Source organism: Bubalus kerabau, chromosome 1, assembly GCF_029407905.1.
Source record: "Bubalus kerabau isolate K-KA32 ecotype Philippines breed swamp buffalo chromosome 1, PCC_UOA_SB_1v2, whole genome shotgun sequence".
Taxonomy (NCBI): domain Eukaryota; kingdom Metazoa; phylum Chordata; class Mammalia; order Artiodactyla; family Bovidae; genus Bubalus; species Bubalus kerabau.
In genome coordinates, this window is record NC_073624.1 from 164,788,776 (window position 1) to 164,816,762 (window position 27,987).

Below are 27,987 nucleotides of genomic sequence, written 5' to 3' on the forward strand. Positions count from 1 at the left end.
TTTGTGTTTATCAAGAGCCACATTATACTATGACTCACTTAATCCTAGTGACCATCTCATGAACTAGGTGCTATTGTCATTTTCTAGATAAGGAACGCGAGACACAGACAGCTTAAGGCACTTGCCGCAGGCCGCGGAGCTGGCATGTGAAGGAGCCTGTTCCAGAACCCTGGGTGTTTACCAGCGCTCCCAATTACACACATACCACATCGCCTCGGGAAATGAGACAAGTCTAAACTTCTCCACTAGATGCTGTAGCCCCCGTCCTCTCTTTGAGGAAACAATATTCCTCCTCTTCTAAGGCTGATTTTCCACTAGGGCCCTTAAAAGATGAATCCGTGGCCCACAGCCAATCAACAACAAAAACCTTTCTCTTTGGAAAACAGGCACCTTTCAAGTTGTCTTCTCGCCAGTGCCATTTTTCTTAAGTGAAGGCTACTCTTCATGCCCTACTTCACTCTCAGCAGCCCCCCTGAAGTCTGGCTCCATCCTCACTATTCCAACCTAGTTGCTGAATTGGCCTCTGCTCAGAACCACCCCCAGCATCCACAATGCAGAGCTCTTGGTACTTCTCATTCTTTTGTAACTAACTGCTTCCCCCTCCACCCCGCAAACACTCTTCTGTCTGCCCATTCCTCTCAATTCTAAGGCAGGCCAATAGCGCTTTGGGGCTCCTGTGTCGTCCTCTCTCCCCAACAATCCCATTTTCTGCTGCACACACGGTGGAGCTTACTGCGGCACACACCTGTTACTTAGCATTTCACTGGCTTCCCTCTGTTTTCAAAACAAAGACCAAAGTCCTTGCTGTCACCTACAAGGTAGGAATCTGGTCTGACTCTCTCCTGTGGGCCTCTCTCATGCCCTCTCTACTCTGGCTACCACAGTTTCCCCTCAGCCTCTCAGGTTCGCTGCTTTTCACATAAGGACCCAGGTGCTTCCTTCTGCCTCTAACCCTTGGCTAGCACCACTTCCCCTGGTTGATAAGTACTCCTCTTTCAGAGTGTAGACCAAAAGGTTACATCTCAAGGAGGCTTTTCTGATCCTACCCCACAGATGTCGTTAGGTTCCCAGTACTCTTTTCATGGCATCAAAACGTTTCCTTCTAGCTTTACTCCAACTATATTGAACACCTTGCTTGTACTTTATTATTTTTTTTATTCTCCAGTTAAAAAAAATTAATTTACTTATTTTGATTGGAGGCTAATGACTTTACAATATTGTAGTGGTTTTTGCCATACATTGAGATGAACCAGCCATGGGTGTGCATGTGTCCCCCATCCTGAACCCCCCTCCCACCTTGCTTGTACTTTATAAGCCTCGCATGTAGTAAGTGATCTCTCTATATTTTTAGAATAAATTGTGAACAGTTAGGGTATGGAGTTCTTAGAGGAAAAGAATCAGGCAAAGCGTTCCTCACAAAAGAGAAGACATTCTGTTATCTAAGCCTGTCCACGATGCTGGTACTTGAACAGTTCTCAGCACTCAACCATCAGATCAACTGAAATCTAAAGGAAGAAGATGTTGACCTTTTCTGATCTTAGTAAGTTCAGTCAACTAAGGCTTGGACTCTGCCAACCACCCAAGCCCCTTCATGAATATGCACGTACCCTTGGCTTAAAAGGTTCCCGCTTTTGCTGTTCTGGGAGACACTGCTTTGGGAAAGATCCCTAGTGCTGACTTGCTCTGAGTAGTAAACCAAGCCAATCTTCAGCCTGGTCATGTCTTGGCCTAACACCCATCAAGGTGAATCCAGGTTTTGGGTACCAAAATGTCTTTCTTCAGTTACTTCCTCTTTCTGTTCCGTAAGTGGTTTGCAAGGTTCCACCCCTTCAAGGACAGAAGGTCAACTGTCCTTGTGTCCTGTGCCCATGGCGCTGCTTCCATGCAGCCCAGAGACTCAAGTCCTCCTGGTTCTTTCTGACTCAACCTTGTCCTTTGCCTTGGTCCCACATGTGCAGCCCGGTACTGCTGGGTCCATTTCTGAGCCGGTGCTTCTCCCGAGCCACGCGGCTCCCAGGCTGGGCGGGTGGATGCTGACACTGTGGAGGCCGTCTCTGCTCTAGCCTAACACTGCGGCCAGCCCCTCTCCCCCAAGGAAGCGTCAGCATCAAAGGCTCCCTGCTGACTAGCAAAGAAAACAAAAACACGGGGACTTGAGTATTTTCTTATTCTTTCCTGTACTTCTTCATCTCCTGCTACCTTTCTAAATGTGCCTCATCTTCAGGCAGTCTAAGCTCTACAGTTTCTCTGCCTATTCCCCAAATCCCCACATTTGAATTCTATCCATTTTCAAGGTCTAGCCCTGACCAAATACCTCCTTCCAGGAAGTCTGCTTTCAGAAACTCTCCACCCTGCTATTACACTGTCTTCATATGGCATCACTGACTCGATGGACGTGGGTCTGAATGAACTCCGGGAGTTGGTGATGGACAGGGAGGCCTGGCGTGCTGTGATTCATGGGGTCGCAAAGAATCGGACACGACTGAGCGACTGATCTGATCTGATCTGATCTGATACCTTATCTGCTTAATGTGTCTTAGTTTCTTTGAGGGAAAAGCCCGAATTGAAGCTTCTTTATTTCCCATCTACTGTCTTATAATGAATCCTGCCCTGGGAGGTGATCTTTGAGGGTCCCATCCCAGTGTTGAGAACAGGATTGCATGTGAGTAAAAGCCTAACCCAAGTTCACTACATTTATGATGTAAGATTATTGTTTAGTCACTAAGTTGTGTCTGACTCTTTTGCAACCCCATAGACTGCAGCCTGCCAGGCTCCTCTATCAGTGGGATTTCCCAGGGAAGAATACTGGAGTGGGTTGCCATTTCCTTCTCTAGGGGATCTTCCTGACTGAGGGATTGAACCTGCATCTCCTGCATTGGCAGGCAGATTCTTTACCACTGAACCACCAGGGAAGCTCATGATGTAAGATGGACAGGAAGTAAAATAATATATAAAACAAGACATAATTAAAGGAGAGGAGACAAACTCGATGAATTTTCCCCTTACATACACCATCGTTTGAACTGTCACTTCTGACAGATAACAAGCGAAGCCCCAGGGCTTGGGCGAGTACTCACGTAGTGCCCTATGGTGCTTGCGTAGGTGTCAGCAATCCAGGACATCTCCCGCTCGCCTGTGCTCATGTCGGGGGCAGGCACATCAATGCCAGGACCTGGGGACACAGAGAAAGGGCATGGCACCAAGTTTTAAGACAAATGCATCTCAAACACATCCTTGCAGTTCTCCATAATAACAAAGCTACCATGGCTAGAAAACTTCAGATTTCATCTAGGTTACCAATTCAAATCCTAGAAATACTACATGTTCCATTAGAAAACGGACTCACACAGTGTTACATAACTTCTCCCACTTGCTATGAGTTTGGAAATTAGCTCTGTACCACAGATACACCACTCAACAGACTTCTGAATGTGCAAGCACAGGCAAGCCAGTCTGACCTCTCTCGACCTCAGTTCCTTAAACCGCACTTAGAGATCACAGTGGCACGAGCAGGCTGCAGCTAGAAGGCTATGTGTGCGGCACAGCACAGCGACACACCTGCTTCCTGGGATGTAAGCCCTCCTCACCAAGTAGAAAAAGCAAAACACACATTGCGGAGGCAACGATGTTAAGCCCATAATACTTTTACCTGTGACAGAACCCTGCTTTGACCTATTATTAAAGGCTTACTCTGTACAGAAAGTTTTAGACCTTGGCTTTCAGTTCCTCAGAGCAGCAAATTAAATGGTTTGAAGGTAACAAGAAGTTAGCCCACAGGCAGTGACAAGTAACAACGACAGTCCTAATGCTGATGTCCTATGAGATCTCAGATGGAAACGTATTAAATGGTGCCCACTTAAATCTGTAAAGGCAGGAATATATAGAAATATACTCATCAAAATGCTAAGTAAGAATACACAACAACCTGTTTAGTGGATTAGTTAACCAAAATACAGTATATCATGCAAAGAAATACTATTCAGCAGTTACGAAGAATGATGTGCACCCATGTAAATGACTTGGAATCATCATTAAAATGTACATGTGGAGAAAAAAGCAGGTTTTGTATAGCAAGTCTAAGTTCCCATTCATATCAATTTCTCTTTCTTTATACACTTGTTATTGTTTAGTCACTATGTTGTGTCAGACTCTCTGCAAGCCCCTAGATTGTAGCCTGCCAGATTCCTTTGTCCATGGAATTTTCCAGGCAAGAATACTGGAGTAGGCTGCTATTTCCTTCTTTAGGGAACCTTCCCAACCTAGGGATCAAACTTTGTGTCTCCTGCAAGTTTGGGAGGCAGATTCTTTACCAGTGAACCACTAGAGAAGTTCTTCTCTATATATACCTATGTGTAATAATTATACTTATTTCCATATAAATGCATGCAGAGGTTTAGAAAGATAAACTTTTTCACTATATTTAGAGTTCAGTCTTGTTTATAACTTTCTATATTGTTTCAACTCTAAAATACAAACTTATTACCTTTATAAAAAGAAAACCACAACTTTAACATGACAAATTGCTCCTGCATCCTTTTAGAGGTTCCCAGATGGCTCAGTAGTAAAGAATTTACCTGCGATGCTGTAAACACGGTTCGATCCCTTGCTCGGGAAGATCCCCTGGAGAAGGAAACGGCAGCCCACTCCAGTATTCTTGCCTGGGAATCCCATGGACAGAGGAGCCTGGAGGCTGCAGTCCACGGGGCTGCACACGACTCAGGACTGAACCACCACCACCCAAAGTAAAACCACAAAGTGTTATTACTACTCCACACAAAGTCAACGTATAGGGGTACACAGGTTACAAATAATTCCCGAGGTACAGGTAAATTCTCAAATACCTTACAAAGTACAGGTGTGAAAGTCTAGCCTTTTAACACTCAATCCTGTACCAGTAAAATAAGATAAAAAGTTGACTGAAAAAAGCAATTGCTTTTGCAGGAGTATAGAGGAAAAGCTAAACAGGTAATTTTGGTGCACAGAGATATAGGGGGATGAAAAGGGAACTCCACAGTTTAAAAGACGATATCCAAATGCACATAACAGAATTAACAGCCTTTCACAAACTAAAAAAAAAGAAAAATGAAGGACCACTTCTCAGTTCATTCTATGAGGCCAGTAATTATCTTGATATGAAAGACTTCATAAGAATACTGAAGACCAGTATCTCTTAGAACAGTATCAGAAAAAATAAAATACTTATGAATAAACTTAACAGCAGTACAAAACTTGTACCTAGAAAAGTGTAAAATATGATTAAACAAATGGAAAGACATTCAGTACTCATGGACGGGAAGACTCACTATGGTTAAGATGGCAACACACTACAGATAAGTCAACAGATTCAAAGTGTCCCCACCAAAACCCCAGGTGACTATGTATTTTTTTTTTTTTGCAGAAATTGAAAAGCTGACCTTAAACTCATTCAATATGACAGGGCTAGGACCCAGACTCAGGTCTAACTCATAATCTGGAACTCTGTGGAAAGGCAAGTCAGAAAATAACTGAAATGACGCTAATTCCTAAGGTTTGCTCAGGACTAATTCTGTGCCCTAGAGAGAGGAAAAGAAAGCCAACTGCCTCCCTCTTAGGCTGCAAAGCTTTCTGGGCCCAGATGTCAGCTTAGTTGCAGAGTGGCTTAGTAAAGCTTTTATACATAAACAAAAAAGTTAAATTGCTAATATTTAAGCTTTCAGTGTTTCAATGAATCACTTTTTAACCTTTGAAATTACAGGGTTCTTATCAATATAGAGTAAATTAAGTTATATATACTCTATATATGGGCAATAAATACAACTGAATAAAGTCTGATACCACTCAAGACTATTAACTATGTTTGCGAGTTAAGCTAAGCTATGATGCAAAAAACCATGCAGGCGACCAGGATCAGCGGTTATTCCGTCGCCGCGTTAGTGCTCCCCCGGTACAGTGACTGCAAGCAAAGCCCACAGCAGCGCCAGGGAGGATGCGCGCCGAGGCTCCAGGCGCCTTCTACACTGCGGAAGACAGGAAGACAGGACGGGTCTAGTAAAGGTCTCGTGTTTCCAGAAGGGGAAAACTTCAAAAGAGGAGTACATTAAGTCAATAGGAACTTGTCAACAGTGAGAAGAATACTGAGAAAGAAAAACAGAGGGTCAGGAAAACAGAAAAAGGAGCTTTTCTTTCCTGTTTAGTTTTCTGAGTTTACTATGTTAAACTACGGTAGCAAAATTCTATCAAACGATTTTATTTTATTTTATTTTTTTAACCACAAATCAAAATCTTTCAGGACAACAGGTTTAATTTGCTTGAAACTTAAAAGGATTAAATAGTAATTATACATCAAAGAATATTCACATCTCACACAAAATAATGTATGATACACATAATACTATGATACAAAAACATAAAATGAGTGTCAGTACCCTCAGAAATTTAGTCTGACTGGCGAAAGCTCCTAGTAACAAACATTAGGAGCCCCAGGAATCAGCCAGTGATGGCAGAGTGAGTCATCAGAATGAGCCCCACACCTCCCAGCCTGCGCCCACTTCTATGAAGGGAAAGGCCTGCTTCAGCCTCCAATTCCAAATAGCATGTTTTCTCACTGCTTTTGGAACAGGATTACTATTGCAAAACTGCTTTTCGCATATTCAAGGTTATTTATGGTGAGGGTATTATGTGGTCCCTAAATTCTTTTTGGGCGCCACGACCGTGACTGTGCTTGTGGGTCAGTGCTGCTACAGGTCGAACCCCATGATGTGACGTCTGTACAAGGAGGAGAGGTGCGAGCGGCCTCTGCTGCTCCCCGCGCTGTATACTGAGAACGTGAAGAGCGGAGTCACGGACACGCCCTGGCGTGCTCGCCATGTTTAACACAGAACCCAACTTCTCAAAGGAAAAGGACAGGTCCATCTATGTCTGTATCCATATACAGACAAAAGCAGGAGTTTAAAATTATGACAACTACTTTTCAGATGTTCCCACACTATGGAGAAGGCAATGGCACCCCACACCAGTACTCTTGCCTGGAAAATTCCATGGATGGAGGAGCCTGGTAGGCTGCAGTCCATGGGATCGTGAGGAGTCAGACACGACTTCACGTTCACTTTCACTTTTCACTGTCATGCACTGGAGAAGGAAATGGCAACCCACTCCAGTGTTCTTGCCTGGAGAATCTCAGGGACGGCGGAGCCTGGTGGGCTGCCGTCTCTGGGGTCACGCAGAGTTGGACACAACTGGAGCAACATAGCACACTGTGGAAACCTACATGGCAATACTTACCAATAAAGCCCTTTTTGGCCAGCTCCATGGTGAACCTCCTTGTGATCTTTTCCAATTCATTATCCTGTAAAGGAAAAAGGGGAAAACATGACAACAATGAAAAAATAATTTTTGATAGAAAAACCACTAGAGGAGATAACTAACAGTTGCATCCTATTTTCTACTTATGGAACATTTTCATATTATCTTGTGTAATCTTCAGAAAAACAACTCCTAAAGTAGGCATTTCCATTTTAAATGGAAATTAAATTTTACATTTCTGAGACCAAAAATTAGGTTACCTAAAAAGGACAGGGAAGTCTAGCATGCTGCAGCCCATGGGGTCGCAGAGCTGGACAAGACTTAGTGACTGAATAACAAGCAACACAGAGCAGCATAGTGCTCAAACTTGTTCTTCTTGTATTAATATAGGAGCCTATGAGCAATCCTTATGGCTCATTTTCATCTAATCACTATTTTATTTTATTTTATTTTTCTAAAATTTTTAATTTAAAAAAATGAGGTATAATTTATATTATTTTCAGGTGTATAACAATAATTCAGCATTTGTTTATGAGTTTTTATTTTCCTATTGTTAGGCTTATTTGTACGGAGCGTAGGGTGAGCCAAATGTATGTATAGTATACATATACATGTGTGTGTGCTCAGTCGCTCAGTTGTGTCTGACTCTCTGTGATTCCATGGACTATAGCCCACCAGGCCCTCTGTCCATAGAATTTTCCAGGCAAGAATACTGGAGTGGGTTGCCATTTCCTTCTCCAGGGTTCATCTAATCACAATTTTAAAAACATAGATATTGTTTGTACGCAGATATTAATTCATATAATTTATTAAACTTAATAGAGGTTAATTAGTAACATTAACTTGGAATCGATAGGATAAATAAAATTTTTACCAAACTACATATCACTAGAACCTTGAGATCCCAACATAAAAACCTCAGATCCTAGTTGTATTAGTATATGATATATTTATATATAGTATATTTACATTATAGCCATATATAATAAACATGTACACAAATGCCTAAGAATATGAATGTATACTTATTACCTTTTAACCAAGTAGCAAAATAAAAAAGGACATTGATGTAAGCAGGTGAATGTTTACATGGCAGAACATTCAACGAGTTGGCTGGCTGCTTGCTTTTTCATTGCTTTTTAAAGCAGTAGCAGCCATTAATCTCATGGGTATAAGGGATGCGCAGCACAGTGATTTCAAGCCCTTTTTGAGGTGCCATGTGCACCAATGTCATTTTGGTACTTACAGTATAGTTCTTGGGATTGATCTTCACACCAGCTTTGGCACCCCCAAATGGCACATCTGAAAGAGAAGTTTGAAAGCTGTTATTCCATATAAAGGATAAAAGACTTAAAAAGGCAGAAAACACTATGTAATACTATAACAGTGTGATGCTTTTAGCTTTAGTTTCAGAAGGTTCAGTAAATAAGCCCACAATGATCTCTCCTAAAATGATGTAATATAAATTCTAAGAGTATGCAAATTACAGTGCATATCTAATCCGAGTGCCTTACTATGTCTAAAATGTAACAAAGTATTTTTCTTGTGCTATGGTTTGGTCTTATTTACAAAGTATAGAAAGGGATTTAAATATCTACACTTCAGGAAAATTCAGTTAATTCCTATAAAAAGTCTCCCATTTAGAAAAAGGTAAACCAAGACTTACAGAAAAAAATGATGTAAGTCTTTTGCAACCTAAAAAAAGCAAAACAAACCCCAAAGACTTCTCCTAAGGTATATTTCTCTATCATCTTAAAGGTAACCTTGTATGCAAACATATTTTCCCAGAGTTCTTATTAGGTAGCAACAAAGGAGACCACTTACCAACCACTGCACACTTATATGTCATCAGAGAAGCCAGAGCTTTTACTTCATCTACACTCACATCAGTGCTGTAACGGATACCTGGATGTTTAAAAAAAAAAAAAGATGGGGTGAGAAAGAAGGGAATGTACTTAGAACATCCTTCCAGCATGTTAAAAAAAAATACAAGAACTCAAAAATGTCCACACTTTTTAAAGAACAATTAAAGTAGCTTATAATTAAAGAGTCAGTAACAGATGGAGTTCCCTGGTGTCCCAGTGGTTAAGACTTTGCCTTCCAATGCAAGGAGTACAGGTTCGATCCCTGGTCAGAGAACTAAGATCCTGTATGCCCCAACAGAATGAGCACTGAATTTGATTCAAGTATTCTGATATTCTAGAGAAAAAGATTTGCCCACAAAGGTCTGTATAGTCAAAGCTATGGTTTTTCCAGCAGTCATGTATGGATATGAGAGTTGGACCATAGAAAACGCTGGGCACCAAAGAACTGATGCTTTTGAATTGTGGTGCTGGAGATGACTCAAGCCCCTTGGATAGCAAGGAGATCAAACCAATAAATCCTAAAGGCAATCAACCCTGAAAATTCACTGGAAAGACTGATGCTGAAGCTCCAATACTTTGGCCACTGACACAGAAAGTTGACCCATTGGAAAAGATCCTGATGCTGGGAAAGACCGAGGGCAGGAGAAGGGGGCGACAGAGGATGAGATGGTTTGATGGCATCACTGACTCAATGGACATAAATTTGAGCTAATTCTGGGAGATAGTGGCGGACAGAGGAGCCTGGTGTGCTGCAGTCCATGGGGTCACAAAGAGTCAGACATGACTTAGCAACTGAATAACAACATATAGATATTTAAATGTATGTAAAATATATGCACACCACATCTTTATCTGCTCATCTGTTGGACACTTCGAGTGCTTCCATATTTTGGCTATTACAAATAATTCTGCTTCTAAACACTGAGGTGCATGTATCTTTTTGAAATTAGTATTTTCATTTTTTTCATATACATTCCTAGAAGTGGAACTGCTAAATCATATGGTAGCTCTATCTTTATTTTTCTTGAGGCACCTCCAGTTTTCCAGAAATTGGCTGCACCAATTAACACTCCCACCAACTCTACTGTGTGTGCTCCCTTTTCTCTACTTCCTCACCAACAGTTGCTGTTTGTGGTCTTCTATTTTTAAATTAGATTGTCTTTTTAGTATGGAGTTGTAGGAGCTGTTTACATACTTTAGATATTTAACCCAAATGTTTTCTCCCAGTCAGTGGATAATGTCTTTTCACTTTGTTGCTGGTTTCCTTTGCCTTAGTAGACAGATCCAAAAAAAATACTGCTATGATTTATGTCAGAGTGTTCTGCCTTTGTTTTTCTCTAAAAGTTTTATGGTTTCCGATCTTACCTTTAGGTCTTTGAGTTTATTTTTGTATCTTTTCCCAATTGTATATTCTTGCCTCCTTTGTCATAGATTAAGTGACTGCAAGTGTGTGGGCCTATTTATGGGCTGTCTATTCTGTTCTGTTGACCTATGTGTCTTTTTTTGTGATAGAAATACACTGTTTTGATTGCTGTAACTTTGTAGTACAGTCTGAAGTCAGGCAGCATGATACCACCAGCTTTATTTTTTCTCCAGATTGTTTTGGCTATACAAGATCTTCTGTGGTTCCATACAAATTTTAGGATTATTTTTTCTAGTTCTTTGAAAAACTGTTATGAGATTTTGATAGGGGTTGCATTAAACCCATTGATTACTTTGGGTATTATGGACATTTTAATATTATGAATTCTTCCAATCTATGAACACAGGATATTTTCCACTTCTTTTTATCTTCAATTTCCTTCAATAACATCTTAGGTCTTTTATCTCCTTGGTTAAGCTAAAAAATTGCTTAAATACTAAAATGTGTTTTTACAAATTAATGAATAGGCATTACTTAGGCATGTTACTGGGGCTTCCCTGGTGGCTCAGCAGTAGTCTGTCTGCAATGCAGGAGCCCTGGGTTTGACCCCTGGGTTGGGAAGATACCCTGGAGGAGGGTATGACAACCCACTCTAGGACGCTTGCCTAGAGAATCGCATAGACAGAGGAGCCTGGCAGGCTGCAGTCCATAGGGTTGCACACAGTTGGACATGACTGAAGTGACTAATGCAGCAGGCATATCATTTAGTGGAAACTAAGCTAGGCCAGGAATCTGGGTTGGGTGTAGTGCCCATCATTTTCTAACAAGTGAATCCCCACCCAAATAGCAACTGCAATGGATGTCTGCACCTGCTCACCTGGTTGAGCAATGAGGTATAAGCAATGCTCTTAGGCTTCACGCCAGAATTGCTTGGGATAATGTGTATGAGGCAGCTGGCACAGTGTCTGCATGTGGTCAATATTTCACTCTCAACTATTTTCATTTCTATAATAAGTATTACAAAGTAGTGGCAAATAGCAAAGAAATGTACATTTAAAAACTCTAAATGGATAGCATTTTAAGCAGTTCAATGAACTTTAATTACTTCTCAAGATAAATTCATACGGGTGGTAAAGTAGTGCACTATTAAGAACCAGCATTTTTCTTATTATATATAAAGCTCTTTTATCAGTGTGCTTTTAGAGTCTGTGCAGTTCAGTTCAGTCGCTCAGTTGTGTCCGACTCTTTACAACCCCATGAATCATAGCACGCCAGGCCTCCCTGTCCATCACCAACTCCCGGAGTTTACTCAGTCTCAGGTCCATCGAGTCGGTGATGCCATCCAGCCATCTCATCCTCTGTCGTCCCCTTCTCCTCCTGCCCCCAATCTTTCCCAGCATCAGGGTCTTTTCCAATGAGTCAACTCTTCGCATGAGGTAGCCAAAGTATTGGAGTTTCAGCCTCAGCATCAGTCCTTCCAATGAACACCAGGACTGATCTCCTTTAGGATGGACTGGTTGGATCTCCTTGCAGTCCAAGGGACTCTCAAGAGTCTTCTCCAACACCACAGTTCAAAAGCATCAATTCTTCGGCGCTCAGCTTTCTTCACAGTCCAACTCTCACATCCATACATGACCACTGGAAAAATCACAGCCTTGACTAGACAGACCTTTGTTGGCAAAGTAATATCTCTGCTTTTTAATATGCTATCTAGGTTGGTAATAACTTTCCTTCCAAGGAGTAAGCGTCTTTTAATTTCATGGCTGCATTCACCATCTGTAGTGATTTTGGAGCCCCCCAAAATAAAGTCTGATACTGTTTCCACTGTTTCCCCATCTATTTGCCATGAAGTGATGGGACCAGATGCCATGATCTTCGTTTTCTGAATGTTGAGCTTTAAGCCAACTTTTTCACTCTCCTCTTTCACTTTTGTCAAGAAGCTTTTGAGTTCCTCTTCACTTTCTGCCATAAGGGTGGTGTCATCTGCATATCTGAGGTTATTGATATTTCTCCCGGCAATCTTGATTCCAGCTTGTGCTTCTTCCAGCCCAGTGTTTCTCATGATGTACTCTGCATATAAGTTAAATATATGAGTCTGTGCAAGTAGTCACTAAATTATATGAACTTCTTTTTTCTAAAAGATTTTTTTTAATGTGGACCAGTTTTTTATTGAATTTGTTACAATATTGTTTCTGTTGTGTGTTTTAGTTTTTTCACCAGGAGGCATGTGAGATCTTAGCTCCCCAGTCAGGGATCAAACCAGCGCCCCCTGCATCAGAAGGGGAGTCTTAATCACTGGACCACCAGGGAAGCCCCCCTTTCTTTCTTAAGTGGGAAAAGTTACTTTCCCTTACCCAGTGCTTACAACTAGTGCCTTCAATGAAAAACAGTGTGAAATATTAACATTCAGAAATCAGAGAGAAATTTAAGTTCTAGACTTAAATGCTCACTGGAAACCAGACCCTTCTTTCTACGTGGTGTAAACAAAACGTCTATTTTATTGCAGAAGTCCTGGAATGATGAGTCAGAAACTGTGCATGTAACAAAAAACATGTTTCCACTGGATGGCACCCAGGAATTCCTGTTTGTAAAGTGAAATTTTCTTTCCTAGCCACACCCATTTACAGAGTTCAACTCAAAGACACTGAAGAACAGTAGTTACGTAAATTACCTCTCATTCCACAGGCATTTTCTGCAGGCTAGGAACCAATGACGACTTCCAGTGAATTGAGGCAAGGGACGACTACAAGGAAAGTAGTGGAGTCAGGGGAATAAGCCTTGGAACAGATAAGGGTAGACACAGAGAGGAACCTAGAAACCAGTGCATGGGGTGCCTGAGCTAAAGAAGACATATGCTTTTAACTTTCTAATTAGTAATACATGAATGTTTTTAATTCTGGAAATCAGCAGATATACTAGTACAGAGTGACCCACACTATTAATCTGAGGGGGAAAAATAACAACCTCAACAAGTACCCTGCACTAAACACTCGAGGTAACAGGTTAACAAACTCCAGTAATACAGGAAATTACCACACCCAAGGGATAGCTAGTTACTCTTCCTCCTTTGGGATTGAAAATCAAAGAAAATTACTAAAAATATACTGCCACCTGAAAAATTCTTCATCACATTCTAGCTGATGCTAAGAATATGACTGCAAAGAAGACAGTATTTCCACTAAATTTGTAAATTCAGTGGATTGGGAGATACTATATTAAGACAAAGTTACTCATAAAGCCAAATATCCTCATGCATAAAAGAAAATCAGAAAAACTTAAAAACATTTTAAACCAAAATGAAGCAAGAAAGAAGGACCTTATTTTCAGTATGAATAGTCTCATTTTTTTATAGAACCAAGCCTTTCTTTCCCTCTTTTCTGTGGCAGAAAAGGCTAAAGGTAAGCAAGACCAACAGAGATTGGATGGGGTACAGGGACAGAAACTAAAAGGAACAAACCTTATTAGAGAAATGGAGAAAAGTATGTTAGAGTTTTTGGGTATCGTAAAAGTCTCAGAGCCTATGCTGACATTAGCATTACTAGTGTTTGGGAAGAGATCAGTTGGGTCTTTGAACAACAGATGTAATAATGGAGGTAGATGCTTCCAATGGAGAGCATAAGCCCACAGCTGGGTGCCCTAGAAAGGGAACTGGGTGATTAGAGGTGTGGGGAAAGGAATGCATTAGAAGGTTGGGACTAACATATACACACTATATAAAACAGATCAACAAGGACCTACTGTGTGGGTAGGTCTACTGCATAGGAATTCTACTCAGTGCTCTGTAATAACTTCTATGGGAAAGAATCTGAAAAATAGAAATAAACATATGTGTAACTCAACCACTATGCTGTACACTTGAAACTAACATTGCAAATTAACTGTCCTGCAATGTAAAACGAAAATTAAAAAGGAGAACGAAACGGGATCTAAAGTCAAGGACCATGGCTGACAGTAATCTGTGCTTTCAGTCCACCAGAGTAAACCAAAGAAACACCACCCATGACAATGTTTATTATTTATCAAACTTGGTAACGTTGGAGGAAGGGCTGGTAATAGAACTTTGTAATCACTCCTTTGATTCTCCAGAGAAGTTAACCTAATATATACTTATCTTGAGCTAACTAGTAACCAGATGTTTGAAAAGAACATCAGTGAAATGCAGACATCTGCAAACCACACACAGCATGAAATGTTTCTCAGCCTTTTAACTTAATTACCAAAGATTTTCCTTACTACCTTCAAGAGCTTAAGATTGGCGTACAGTAAGTTTTTCTAGAAGGAAAAAAATCGAAAGCAAAAACTGGCTACGTTGCTATGGTGATAAAGAAAACACAAGAGCTGATTACGCTGAAAAAGATGCAGTGAAAACCACTACTGAGTAGCTTGAATTTTTCTTCCTTTTCCTAGCTGACTCAAAATCAAAACATACAAAAAGCTCTTAATGACTAAGGAAGCTTTGTTTTTTATGATGAATCATTAACTAAATACATTCTTGTAAATTCAAATGGTTGTAAATGTCACTTGAACCTGGATCTTTTAATAGGGTTTGATTTATGGATTAGAAATTCAATTCCCACCTGTACTGTGTCTTTTCAGAAACTATACTCAATAGCCAAGAGTTCTGCCACAAGCATGAAGTGAAGTGAAGTCGCTCAGTTGTGTCCGACTCTTTGCGACCCTATGGACTGTAGCCCACCAGGCTCCTCCGTCCATGGGATTCTCCAGGCAAGAATACTGGAGTGGGTTGCCATTTCCTTCTCCAGGGGATCTTCCTGACCCAGGGATTGAACCCAGGTCTCCCGCATTACAGGCAGACGCTTTAAGCTCTGAGGCACCAGGGAAGCCCTGGCATAGAAACCACAAGCGTAGAAACCCATACAGGGAAAGAGGACTTACAACTCTTATTAAAGTTCATGCACTACTACACTTGGCATTTACTCACTAGATCCTATTTTCTCAATAATATAATCCCCTAATTCGCAATGAAAGAACATAACTTAATTTAAAATGAGGAGAGAAGGCAAAGAAGCAGTGAGAAACCAGTACCTACTCACCAGCAAGTAAAGGTCATAGAAAAGGCTCAAAGTCTCACAAAAATTCCTTCAGCCTCAGGAAGGAGTATTTAGTTCAGGAGCTAAGGACTGCTTTTGAAAGTATCCATGTAAGAAGGCAGGGAACACTTCACCATTTAAACCTATTATCAAAATTTTTATTTTAAGCACTTTGGAGAGATAAATCTTAGCCTTCTGGAAGTGAATGTTTAGCAGATGCAGAGAAAATGGAATGGAAAATGTATTTCTTTCCATTAAAATTTCAAAATTACATAACATATATGCCTGTTTTCATCAAAATTCAAATAAGGAAAAGCAGATGTCTCCTGATTACCACTTATGACCTCATTCTTTAGGGGTGAATATTCTTAGCAACTTAAATGTATATGTATCCTTCCAAGTCACTTCCCTGCATTTATGTATATACATATCTATAGAACATATAGCTCTGTTTTGTGCTTAAATATTTAACTTACTGCCCAATGGATGGAGGAAAGAATATGCATTAGAGGGGGGAGGGAAGATTCTGTTAATTTTTGTTTTATTGGTTCCTTACTCTGATAATAATACTAAACTTAGTCACACCTTCATACCAAATAGGTCTTGGGAATGATGCTAGTAAGACTTGTGAATATACAGTAGGTAACATTTAGTAAAAGACAACGATTTGTTATAAAAAGGTTCAAAGAGGTAAAGGCTCAAACTTTCAGGTATCTAGTTTCATATCTATTATTTACAAGTCTAGGAGATATCTGAGAGGGATCTTAAGAGAGGAAGAGAAGAATTATTGGGATATTGGAGACAAAGTATGGACAGGTACCACAGGAACTATACTTTGCAAGGATAAAGTTGAGAAAAATATATGCCTGTGCTTTTTCTTAAGGATCATTTTACACCAGATTTCCTTGATTTTCAAAGTCCAATCCTCTTTTCTCATAACACTTCTTTCCCCAATACCAGTTTTTTTACCAGTGTCGCAGAGGAGAAAACCGAGTTATCTCTGACTCTCCATTCCATGCACCCTACCTGTAGGGGAATCCTGAAGCCATCAAGGAGCCAAGAATTGGATCATCAGAACAAAAGGTGCTCTTATTCACCCAGGAAATTCCAAGGGCTTTAGGACCTCTGTATAGGATGCTCCTGCCATCCCCCATAACTCTGGAAATTACAAGGATTTCAGGGGCTCTGTGTTAGCAACTAGAATCAAAGGCCAAATATTAAAACAACGGGCACGCTCAGAACCCCTATCACTCAGGAAATTACACGGGTTTTAGAAGCTCTGTATTAGTAATCAAATGAATATTTATTTACACTATAAAACCTTACTTTTCACTATTTACAAACACAGTCTGTCTTCATGATCCCAACACAGTCCTGCCTCCTGCTAGCGCTATGGTCACCTCCTCTTTGACATCTCTTTATGCGAAATGACCTTTTCCCAATCTAAGTCCTATCCAGCTTTACCTACCTCTAGACAGTCTTTCTCTGGCATCTTCCTTGAACTCCTACTGCAGCAACATATTATTCAGAGTGCTTTCAACTGTGTCACTAAAATCCGCCTGCAATGCAGGAGACCAGGGTTCCATCCCTGGGTTGGGAAGATCCCCTGGAGAAGGGAATGGCTAACCACTCCAGAATTCTTGCCTGGAGAATTCCATGGACAGAGGAGCCTGGTGGACTACTGTCCATGGGATTGCACAGTCGGACACGACTGAACGGCTAACTCTTTTTAGGAAAGGAAAGTCAATCTTTATAATTTTTAGTTGTGTCATCTTTCACATTTTCAACTAGCCAAGAAGCAATTCAGAAACAGTAGAAGGTCTGAGAGACTTTCGCCAGGAACAGTCAAGAGAAATAATAGTGATTCATGATCAAGTTTGCTTAGTTTATAGGAAGAGACACCCAGAAGAAAGCCATTTTAAAAATTATTGCACTGACTAGTAATAAATTTTGATTAACTCCTATATGATTTGATTTTTAACTTTTTACATGAATAAATCCAGACAGTAAAGACTAAGAAGGTGGGTGCTGGAATCATATGGCTAGAACCTGAACTGAACCCTACTACTTAATGCTGTGTAACCCCCCCAAAGAAGACCTCATTCTTGAACCTTAGTATCTGCATCAGAAAATCTGGTCAACAGTGCATTCATGAGGTTGTTCTGAGGAATCAAAGCAGTGATGTATGAACCGCTCTTAGCAAAATGAACGGTGTAGGACTCAACAAACGTTATCTATTCCCTTGTTTTGCCAGTTGACCTTTGTGAAGGCAGGCTCTCCCAGGTACAGCTGCCTGTTGAAAGGTAATCAGAAATATTCTGAGCAGCCCTCTCTCAGACTGTCTTCTTGGCCTTGAGAAAAACTTTCCTGCCTTTTTTAGTAGTGTTTCATACATTAATACTTCAGTCTCGATAGTGTATACTTCAATCTGCATTAATTTCTGCCTCTGGAAAAGCGAAAACATTGATTCATCTGGATAGCTAGGTCAGTTTTAGACAATAGTTGTGGTCTTAAGACTGTTCACAGTTATCTTGTAGGAAAGGACTGGGAATACAGCTGCTTCATTTTATAACTTTCACAAATATTCACAAAAATTACTCACAATTTTTCACAAATGTTCACAAATTATTAGAACATTTGTATTTTAACAGGGATTTGTTGGGTGGAGCGGTTATGGGCCCATTTATGAATCAACATGCTTCATTAAAGTGCTATTAAAGGTTTTTCCCTTCATTATTTGTAACAACCTAATTATTATGCAAAATAATCAGAAAAAAAAAAAAAAAAGAGTCTCGTGTCAGAGACTATATAGCCTAGGAGTTTTCAACATCCAGAAGTTGATATTTTAGTCTTTATTGGTTCCTGGCAAAGCCCTCAGTTATCTTTAACATAACTGGATATGAAACAATTTTATTAAGCAATCTAAATTATCACCAACAGTGCTAAAGCCAATTTCTTCCCACTATATAAGTTATAAAGTCTAAGTAATTCTCTACACTTAGCAATTTAAACGTGAGTTTTACTGGAGTTTGATACATACTATTGATGTTTGTCCTCAAATTTTTGACACCCCAATTCCTGCAACGTGTCCTTTGCATAATGAATAGTGTTTGTCTTTCGGCATATGGGGTTTTTACTGCCAAAGCAAACTAGCTAGAGGAATTCACACAAAGCGACAGGAAGACTGAAGGACAATCAGGTCTCTTGTATAGGTCTCCTCCATTATCATGGCTTTTCATTCCCCAGTATTTTGGGGGAAAGCATCGGGCTCCATGAAATAAAAAGACTGTTATAACAGCAACACCAATTCATATTTAACTAAACAATATTAAAAAGAACAACAGGGCTACTACCACAGGGCTAAGGGCTAGAGGGTAGAAGACATATAAGCTACCTGTGCTCTAAATGAACTTTCAGATTGAGTTAAATGTAGAGATACATACTCACTCTAAAAATACTACACAGTGTGAATTTATTCCAATTGACCTATGTTTTGACCGTTGTCAATTCAGCATAAGAGAAATAAATCTGAAACATTTTTTTTCAGTGAAAGCAGAGGAAGTCTCATTTTGAAACAGTATCAGTACTTTCTACAGTTTTCCCCAAAGTACTACTATTTACCACAAAATTAGATCCCAAAGGCTGAAGGGGAGCTTCAATACTGTATTAACTCCAACCCTTATCGGGCTTCCCTGCCCCACCCCCTACATTCAGCTGCCCAAAGACAACAACAAAGACCATCTACCTCCTACTGTTTCTTTTTTGCATTTTGGTTCTTAAAAAATAAGTCAATGGGTTAATATACACTTTTTTTGGGTGCTGACATTTGCAGCTAAATAAGACAATGTATCAGAATTACATCAGCTTTATTTAAATGATAATTTTAGAAAGTTCTGAGAGGAAAAACCAGTCACAGGAATTTGGACTCAACATTTTTAGTCTGAGGACTAAAAGGGAGTGGGGGATGGGAGGACTGGAGAGAAGAGAAAGTAAATTGACTCTCTCATCAGTGAACTGCTAGCGTCCATCTCTCTACTTCTCTCCAATGAGTTAAATAATTTTTCTTCTAAAAAGGTACATTAATCTCAGGTAGAACCACAGCCAATAAAACCAGAGGGTTTATTCTGAGAATGTTAATAGGAATAATCACTGATAATGTTTTCTGCACATTTGAAAGAGTCTTCTCAAAGCAAATTCCACAAGATTAATCTTTGCTGAAAATATCTAAGGCCTCTCTTGAAACTTTTCGTCAGAGCATGAAGCACACTCTTTTGCAAATCCTTAACAGATGCAAACCTACTGGCTTCCTTTAAATATGGTATGTGGGAAAAGAGAAGCACAAAAACGTATGTGTTATTAAATATTTACTTGGTATAAAGTACACATTAGCCACCCTCAGTTCTTAAAACCACCTGTTTCCCTTACAGAGATTATAAATTAGATTGTTGTTTTGTTTCAACCTTAAGAATTTTATGTTGGAAAACTCAGGTGTAAGGCTGCTCTTGAAGAAAGATTAGAAAGCTGAGGATTGGAGAGAACGATGATGAAGCACAGACAAGGGTCCTCCCCAACTCAAACAAGCTGGTTGAGAAGGCAGTTGAGTGAAGATGGGGAGAGAAGTGTGCTTAGGAGGGTAAATTCACACGGCTAATCCAAAGCATTTAAAAAGTCTCAATCACCTAATACATGTTGTATTTCTAAAAATAGTTAATAACTTCCTTGTAGTATTTAATTAGAAGGGAAAGAGAAAAACCCACTGAAAGTAAGTCCTTCTTGTAATATACATTCTCTGCAATAAGATGGGGATGATAAATGGGTAGGAAGATTCCAGAGTGTCATGAAAGCAAAGTATGGAGGTCTACAGTACTTCTGTTTTGTAGATCATCTATTTAGTATCCTGTTCATTATCTTAAGCAATCTAAAATATGTTGAAGAGCCTTCATAGCTACATAATCCTTTCCAATCCCACTCCCTCTGTATTCCTTAAGATAACATACTCATCAGTTTACACACGCTGATTTTCTTTCATATTATCTTGCAATGCTTGCTACTACTTATTAGGTGCAATTCAGTTTCTGTTTATATGCTGGGATTTAGCAGTGCTTTCAGTAGCAAACCTTCTTGTAAACAGGATAAAAAGAACAGAGAATTGTATCTTAACATTCTAGTTACTAGAACCTAGTAGGAACAAGTGCTACAATAATGCTGCTTTCTACAGCTGATGCAATTTATTAACGTTTTGGTATTAAAAACTATGGCAAGATGAAGAGGACTAACAAACTAGGGCAAACTTCAGTTGCTTCAGTGAGTTTGTGGAGCTGTGACTCATCATAGGAGAGGACCTGGCATAAAAGAACAGAATACAAGGAACTTCAAAGAAATGAACTCAGATCCTGCAGGAAAACAAATATACTGGTTTAGCTGCATATCTCTTAAGCAACTGGAAAATAATGTCAACAAGGCACATAAACGTGATGTCCACTCTTCAGAAACAACTACAATTTAATATTTGCTAACTTGGCCTCTTCTAACATCTTTGCTTCTCTAGGGAGCCGGAATGTGAATTGCTGGTTTTGAGAATAAGGGAGTGGAGAGCAAGAAGGCAGGCGATGTAGATGGACAGAGTGTGTTTTATATAGTATTGGGGCTGCAATGGGAAATCAGAGATCAAAGAAGTTCAAAAGTTGGTTTTAAAAGAGGAAACTGAGAGATAGAGGATAATTAAGCTCTAAAGGTTAAGTCCTAGAAGTGGGTGGGGTCAATGCAAATTTAGCAAGAAGTAAAAGTAAATCATTAAGCAGTCTGAAGCAACCTTTGTTCCTGGGCTAAGAATGCCAGCAGAGCGCAAACTTTCCTCCTAGAGAGATTTCTAAAAATTATCCTTAGAAGTCAGCCAGTATAACAGAACACTGGACCTGATTTCCTGAGACAAAGGGTCCAGCCCAACATCCTCTGTGCTTATTAGGCAACCTCCAGCTGGATTCTACCTCCCCGGGTTCTTTATTCTACACAATTTTTTAGTAGAAAAAAGTGGTTTTGCCACTGTTAAGCACGATTAAAAATGCACTGTGCGATTTTAAGGACTAAAAAAGAGAGGGGAGCCTTTTTTTTTTTTGCTCAAAAAAAGCAATCTGACTGCCGAAGCCAAATGTACAGACGTTCAAAAACGACTACAAACCTGGTGACTATCAAGTTCCAGCCGATTCAACCCCTTTCTTCAAGTACTTCCCCCCCCCTCAAACTCAAACGTGGTGCTAGCCTGGACCAGTACACACCCCCACAGCTACTTCACTCCATTGGCTGGCAGGCTGTCTTGCAGTCTACACCCTTTAGATCTACTTCGGTGTCTGTCTGATGTTACATTGTTCATGTATTACCATTTTGTGTGTGTGTACAAAGCTGCCACAGTAGGAAAATAATTTAAAAGATCGACTATAATTAATAAATTCATTTAGTTAGTAAAACTGTAGATTTCGATTCATTCTGTATGTTCCTGTATCATCTGTCACTACTGTGAAAGAGTGAAAAAATCCGAGAACAATTATTTCATGCTTTGCATTCGCTTGAGTCATAGAAGATCACAAAATCTTGCAGAGGCAGACAGATGTGTCTGTCATTTTCTTTTCTACAAGTGATCTTCGTCAAGACCCACACTGTGTCACAGTGGCTAGGATCAAAAGAGCAGTGTAGTGTCTTCTGCATACAGCATCAACAAGCTCGCGGGGGGAGGACCAACTACGGGGTGGTGATGGAGCAGAAAATTCACTATCCATCGGAGCCTGACACAGCTGAGGCCGGGACCTGGGGGAACGGGGACAGCGTGGGAGGGCGACGGTACCAGCCCGGGCTGGGCTGAACGGTGAACCCCCGAGGCTGGAGGCCAGGCGGGGCGGGGCAGGGCACAAGGGGCTCACCTCCCTTGCAGGGCGTGCGGTGCTGGCTGTGCTGGGCCCGGTAGCCCTCGATGACTTCCCAGGAGCCGTCGTCGCGCCGGATGGGGAAGGACAGGCTCAGCACATGGTTGCAGGGCTTGATGATCCGCAGGATGCCACGCACCCGGTTCCGCTTCTGCTCCTCGGTCTCCCGGGTCTTGAGGTCCTCCACCAGCTTGTCCTCCACGATGCTGGCACCGCGGTCAAAGAAGCCCTCCACCATCTTGAAGAAGTTGGGGTCGTCCTCGCGGTCGGCCGCCGCCTCGCTGTAGTGTCGCCGAGCGGGTGGCACAAGCCCCGGCTGCGGGGTGGCGACGGCTGCGGCAGCCTGCCCGCGGGCCCGGCCCAGCAGCACGGCCGAGTCGGCAGCCACGGAACCCAGGGCGGCGGGCCCGATGCGGGACAGCAGCAGCGCTTCACCCAGGCACCGGTACATGGCGGCGGGACGGAGGCCACGGAGGAGAAGCGCTCTCACAGGCCCGGAGACGGACGGAGGGAGGAAGGGCCCGGCGCGGGCTGCCCTTTTAAGCCACAGCTTCCTGCCTTCCTGGCTATCCCCTCCCCTCCGGCGCTAGCCGCCTAACGGGGAGGACGGACTTTGGGTGCCACGGGCCAATGTCGCTGGTGAATGGCAGGGCGGGGGGCGCGCACCGCCCAGGGAGCCGGGCCTCCGCCTCCGCCGCGGCCTCGCCCGGCCTCCCCGGCGGCGGCGTGAGCCGGCGGGGACGCTCGGGGGCGCGCAGTCGCGGTCGGGCCGGGTGCGCATGCTCGCAGGTCGGGAGGCGGGGCGAGGGCTCCCGCACGGGGCTGGGACCTGCGGGGAAGAGCTGGAACCTCAGGTCTGTGCGCAGCCCGGGCCTCTCCCGGGGAGGGCTTTTGACTGGGGAGGGGGCCTCCGTGGAAGAGGCTTACCCGCCTCTTGGGGGCGCTAAGAGCCTAGTCCCAAGACCGCGCGGGCGGTCTGGCGGTGGGCCCAGGGTGGGTGAGTCATGGGTGTCCCTCCTTTCCGCCCGCGCGCTCTCGGGCGGGGCGGCCATCCTGTCACCCCTGCGCCTGTCTTCGGGTGGCAGGGAGAAGCACCGTTTGGAGGTCGGGCTAAGATCTTGTCTTCATCCGCTGGGACTGAGGCGAACTTTGGTCTTGGGAGTTGGAGTTTTGAAGTGTCTTGCAAGAAATGGAAAGGAGAAGGCTTGGGAGCTGGGGACTCCCTTGTCTATTGGCTTTCACTGCTTTAAGTTTTAAATTTTGTCCCATTCAACCACTGCGTGATGTTGAGATAGTTATGTGAATCGTTGTATCTTTCTGAAATTTACTCTTTCCGCATTTCAGAGATATGTTCTCGAAATAGTTAAAAAACAACACTATAGAACTGCAATAATACTCCAGGATATTCTTTCTCAGTAACAAATGTACTAATAGTCCAGAACAGAATTTGTAAAGGTTAAAAGACATGAGGGTTTAATTATGTACTTACACAAACTTGATGAGAAATGCTAGTTAATACACTCCTACAGGTACAGTTAGATGCTTGTAAAAGTCTGATGACTCAGTTTTTAAGACAAGCTATCAAAGGCCACATTACCAACTTAAGTGGTTCCAGTGTAGGTTGGTGATTTTAAAATAGTACCTTTTTGACCTGCAAAACGACTTTGCCTTCTGACATTCACTGTATTCATCTGTTAATTAGCATATGGAAGAGAATGTTTTAATTCTTACAGTTTTCTGTGAAGTATAAGCTGACAACCTAGATCAATTAAATTACTTTCATCTATTCAGTGTACTGTCAAAACAAAAAAAGGTGGCGCTTATGTTTTATCTTATTTGCTGGATAGTTAATAGTCATTTATATTTGTATTGTGTTTTCAGTGGTAACTGTTCTCTGGACTGAATCCTGAATTTGTCTTGTTGGTCAAAGGATTAAGGTATCAAGTTTCCTTTTCACTCGATAGTGTTATTTTATATTGCAAAAACAACAACAACCAAAAACCTTAAAAAGTATCAGAATAAAATGATTAGAATCAGTAAACATGAAAATTCAGATTAAATTCTTAGGTATAGTTTGAAGAAAGTGTTTTAAAAGCTTAGTTTTATTGCACTTCTTTATCTCCTTCTTGATAACGACAGCCTTCAGAAAAATAAATGTTTAACTTTTCTTCTTCCAAGTTTTGTTCACCTGAATTCAAGAAGTTATTAATAGAGAGGCAATGGAAGGAGTGAGGAAATTTAATTGAGTCTGCTATGTGTCAATGTCTTATGAAATATCTCTAAAAGAACCTCCTAAAGTAGATTTTTAAATTTTTAGAATCTTGGTTATGTTTTTAAATTATGTACAAGTTGTAAAAAAATTCAAACGGTAACGATAGGTTTTTTAAAAAAGAGTGAAATCAAACACTACTTCTCTCCTCACCTTCCCATTTAGTAAGTAGTTGGAATGCTTCTTTTCATACTGAAGTAGGTATTATAATTCTTGATTTTAACAGGAGGGTAAACTGAGGCTTGCAGAGACCAAGTAAATAGTTGATCATCTAGATGATAAATAGCAGACTAAAATTCAAACTGTATATCTGACTCCAAGTTATGCCATTTCTAGTATTCCAAGAAATATATTAATTATGTGTTTTATTTAGTTTAAAATTATTTACTGTGATGTAAATCTAGTAAGTTTCAGCTTTACACTGATGATTGCCTTTATAAAATATACAGATATTTTGCAAATTAAGGCTTAATAATTGATAATAATTTTCAGTTCAAAGGAAGACTTGAATTTAACTTGAAAGGAATTTTGGTCATTTGATAGCATTCAGTAAAGACAATTCGTTTTCTGCCTTTCAGGTTTATGCATCTTCCTTAGCTGTTTCAAAATTCCAGGCCTTTTCTCTTTGATTCATAGCATGCTTTTGTGCTTTCAAGTGCTTTAAAAATTATTTTAGAAGAATTATTTTAGGATTTAGAAAGACATAGCATATAAATACAGGAACAGCATGGTTGTTTTTAAAAATAATTTAATTAGAAAAGGTAATATATACTTTCTGTCTTAGATTTGTCTATTCTGGACATTTTGTTTAAATGGAATCATGCAGTCAATATGTGGTCCTTTGTGACTGGCTTCTTTGACTTTGTGTATGTTTTAAAGATTCATACCTATTGTAGCATGTATCACTATTTCATTTTTTTAATGGTTGAATAGTATTTGTTGTATGGCTATAGCCCTCTTCCATATATATTCAGTTCAGTTCAGTTGCTCAGTTGTGTCCGACTTTTTGGGACCCCATGGACTGCAGCACGCCAGGCTTCCCTGTCCATCACCAACTCCTGGAGTTTTCTCAAACTGATGTCCATTGAGTCAGTGATGCCATCCAACCATCTTATTCTCTGTCGTCCCCTTCTCCTCCCGCCTTCAATCTTTCCCAGCATCAGGGTCTTTTCAAATGAGTCAGCTCTTCACATCAGGTGGCCAAAGTATTGGAGTTTCAGCTTCAGCAGGAGTCCTTCCAACGAATATTCTGGACTGATTTCCTTTAGGATGGACTGGTTTGATCTCCTTAAAGTCCAAGGGGGCTCTCAAGAGTCTTCTCCAACACCACAGTTCAAAAGCATCAATTCTTCAGTGCTCAGCTTTCTTTATAGTCCAACTCTCACATCCATACATGACTGCTGGAAAAACCATAGCTTTGACTAGATGGACCTTTGTTGGCAAAGTAATGTCTCTGCTTATTGATATGCTGTCTAGGTTGGTCATAGCTTTTCTTCCAAGGAGCAAGCATCTTTTAATTTTGTGGCTGCAGTCACCATCTGCAGTGATTTTGGAGCCCCCCAAAATAAAGTCGGAGAAGGCAATGGCAACCCACTCCAGTACTCTTGCCTGGAAAATCCCATGGACGGAGGAGCCTGGTAGGCTGCAGTCCATGGGGTCGCTAGGAGTTGGATACAACTGAGCGACTTCACTTTCACTTTTCACTTTCATGCATTGGCGAAGGAAATGGCAACCCACTCCAGTGTTCTTGCCTGGAGAATCCCAGGGATGGGGGAGCCTGGTGGGCTGCCGTCTGTGGGGTCGCACAGAGTCGGACACGACTGAAGCGACTTAGCAGCAGCAGCAGCAAAATAAAGTCAGCTACTGTTTCCATTTTCGTATGTATATGGGTCTATATATGTATGTGTATATATATGTATCTTCTTAAAAAATTTATTTGGCTGTGCCAGGTCTCGGTTGTAGCACATGGGATCTTTGATTTTTGTTGCACCATGTGGGATCCTTTAGTGTTGGCATACGGGATCTTTAATTGCAGCATGTAGGATCTAGTTCCCTGACCAAGGATCGAACCCTGGTCCCCTGCCTTGGTAGTACAGAGTCTTAGCCACTGGACCATCAGAAAAGTTCTATGGCCCTCTTTTTTTAACCTATTAATCTTTGATAGACGTTTGGTTATTTCCACTTTTGGGCTGTTGTAACACTACTGTAAATGTTCTTGTAGACGCTTTTGTTTGGACAGATACTTTCAATTCTGTTGGGTACACACCTGGTAGAGTAGAATTGCTGAATTATATGGTAACTCTCTGTTTAACCTTTTGGGAAGCTGCCCAGCTGTTCTTCACAGCAGCTGGACCATTTTAATTCCTACCAGTGGAGGATTCCAACTTCTTTTTATTCTCCCAAACACTTGTTATTACCTGGTTTAAAGGTATAACTCATTTTGATTTTGATTTGCATTTCCTTGATGGCTAATGATGTTGAGCATCTTTTTATGTACTTATTGACAGTTTATATATATATATATGTATTTTATATATTAATTAATCTTAATTGGAGGATAATTACTTTACAACATTGTGATGGTTTTCACGATACATCCACATGTACCAGCCATCCGTATATGTGTGTTTCCCCGCCATCGTGAACCCCCGCCTCCCTCCCCACCCCATCCCTCTGGGTTGTCCCAGAGCACTGGCTTTGGGTGCCCTGCTTCATGCATAGAACTTGCCCTGGTCATCTATTTTACACATGGTAATGTACATGTTTCAGTGCTATTCTCTCAAATCATCCCACCCTCGCCTTCTCCCACTGAGTCCAAAAGTCTGTTCTTTACATCTGTGTCTCCTTTGCTACTCTGCAGGTAAGATGGTTGGTACTGTCTTTCTAAATTCCATAAATATGCATTAATATACAGTATTTGTCTTTCTTTTTCTGACTTACTTCACTGTGTATAATAGGCTGCAGGTTCATCTGCTTCATTAGAACTGACTCAGATGTGTTTCTTTTTGTAGCTGAGTAGTATTCCATTGCTTCCTTATCCATTCATCTATCAGTGGACATCTAGGTTGCTTTCATGTCCTAGCTATTGTAAATAGTGCTGCAATGAACATTGAGGTACATATGTCTATTTCAGTTCTGGTTTCCTTGGGGTGTATGCCCAGCAGTGGGATTGCTGGGTCATATGGCAGTTCTGAGAATTTGTATGTATTTTTAAAGAGAGATGTATAGTGACATCCTTTTT

General features: G+C 41.1%; 2 protein-coding genes across 3 annotated transcripts in view; one reads left to right on the forward strand and one right to left on the reverse strand.

Annotated features, from left to right (window-relative positions):
- GLUD1 (glutamate dehydrogenase 1) overlaps positions 1 to 23,179 on the reverse strand; it is a 38,812-nt gene extending 15,633 nt beyond the window's left edge. The window contains exons 1-5 of the mRNA XM_055538229.1: positions 22,475 to 23,179; positions 9,106 to 9,186; positions 8,528 to 8,583; positions 7,261 to 7,324; positions 3,078 to 3,172 (exon numbers count right to left, since the gene is read on the reverse strand). Coding sequence (XP_055394204.1) covers positions 3,078 to 3,172; positions 7,261 to 7,324; positions 8,528 to 8,583; positions 9,106 to 9,186; positions 22,475 to 22,928 — 750 coding nt within the window. The 5' untranslated portion in view covers positions 22,929 to 23,179. The remainder of the gene's footprint in view (positions 1 to 3,077; positions 3,173 to 7,260; positions 7,325 to 8,527; positions 8,584 to 9,105; positions 9,187 to 22,474) is intronic.
- A 51-nt stretch (positions 23,180 to 23,230) lies between these two features.
- Positions 23,231 to 27,987, forward strand: part of SHLD2 (shieldin complex subunit 2) — a 112,581-nt gene continuing 107,824 nt past the window's right edge. The window contains exons 1-2 of one of the 2 annotated variants that reach the window (XM_055538220.1): positions 23,300 to 23,331; positions 24,359 to 24,414. The gene's annotated coding sequence lies outside the window, so the exon portion shown is untranslated. Of the gene's footprint in view, positions 23,332 to 24,358; positions 24,415 to 27,987 lie in introns of both variants that reach the window. The other variant, XM_055538222.1, reaches the window with a different exon arrangement.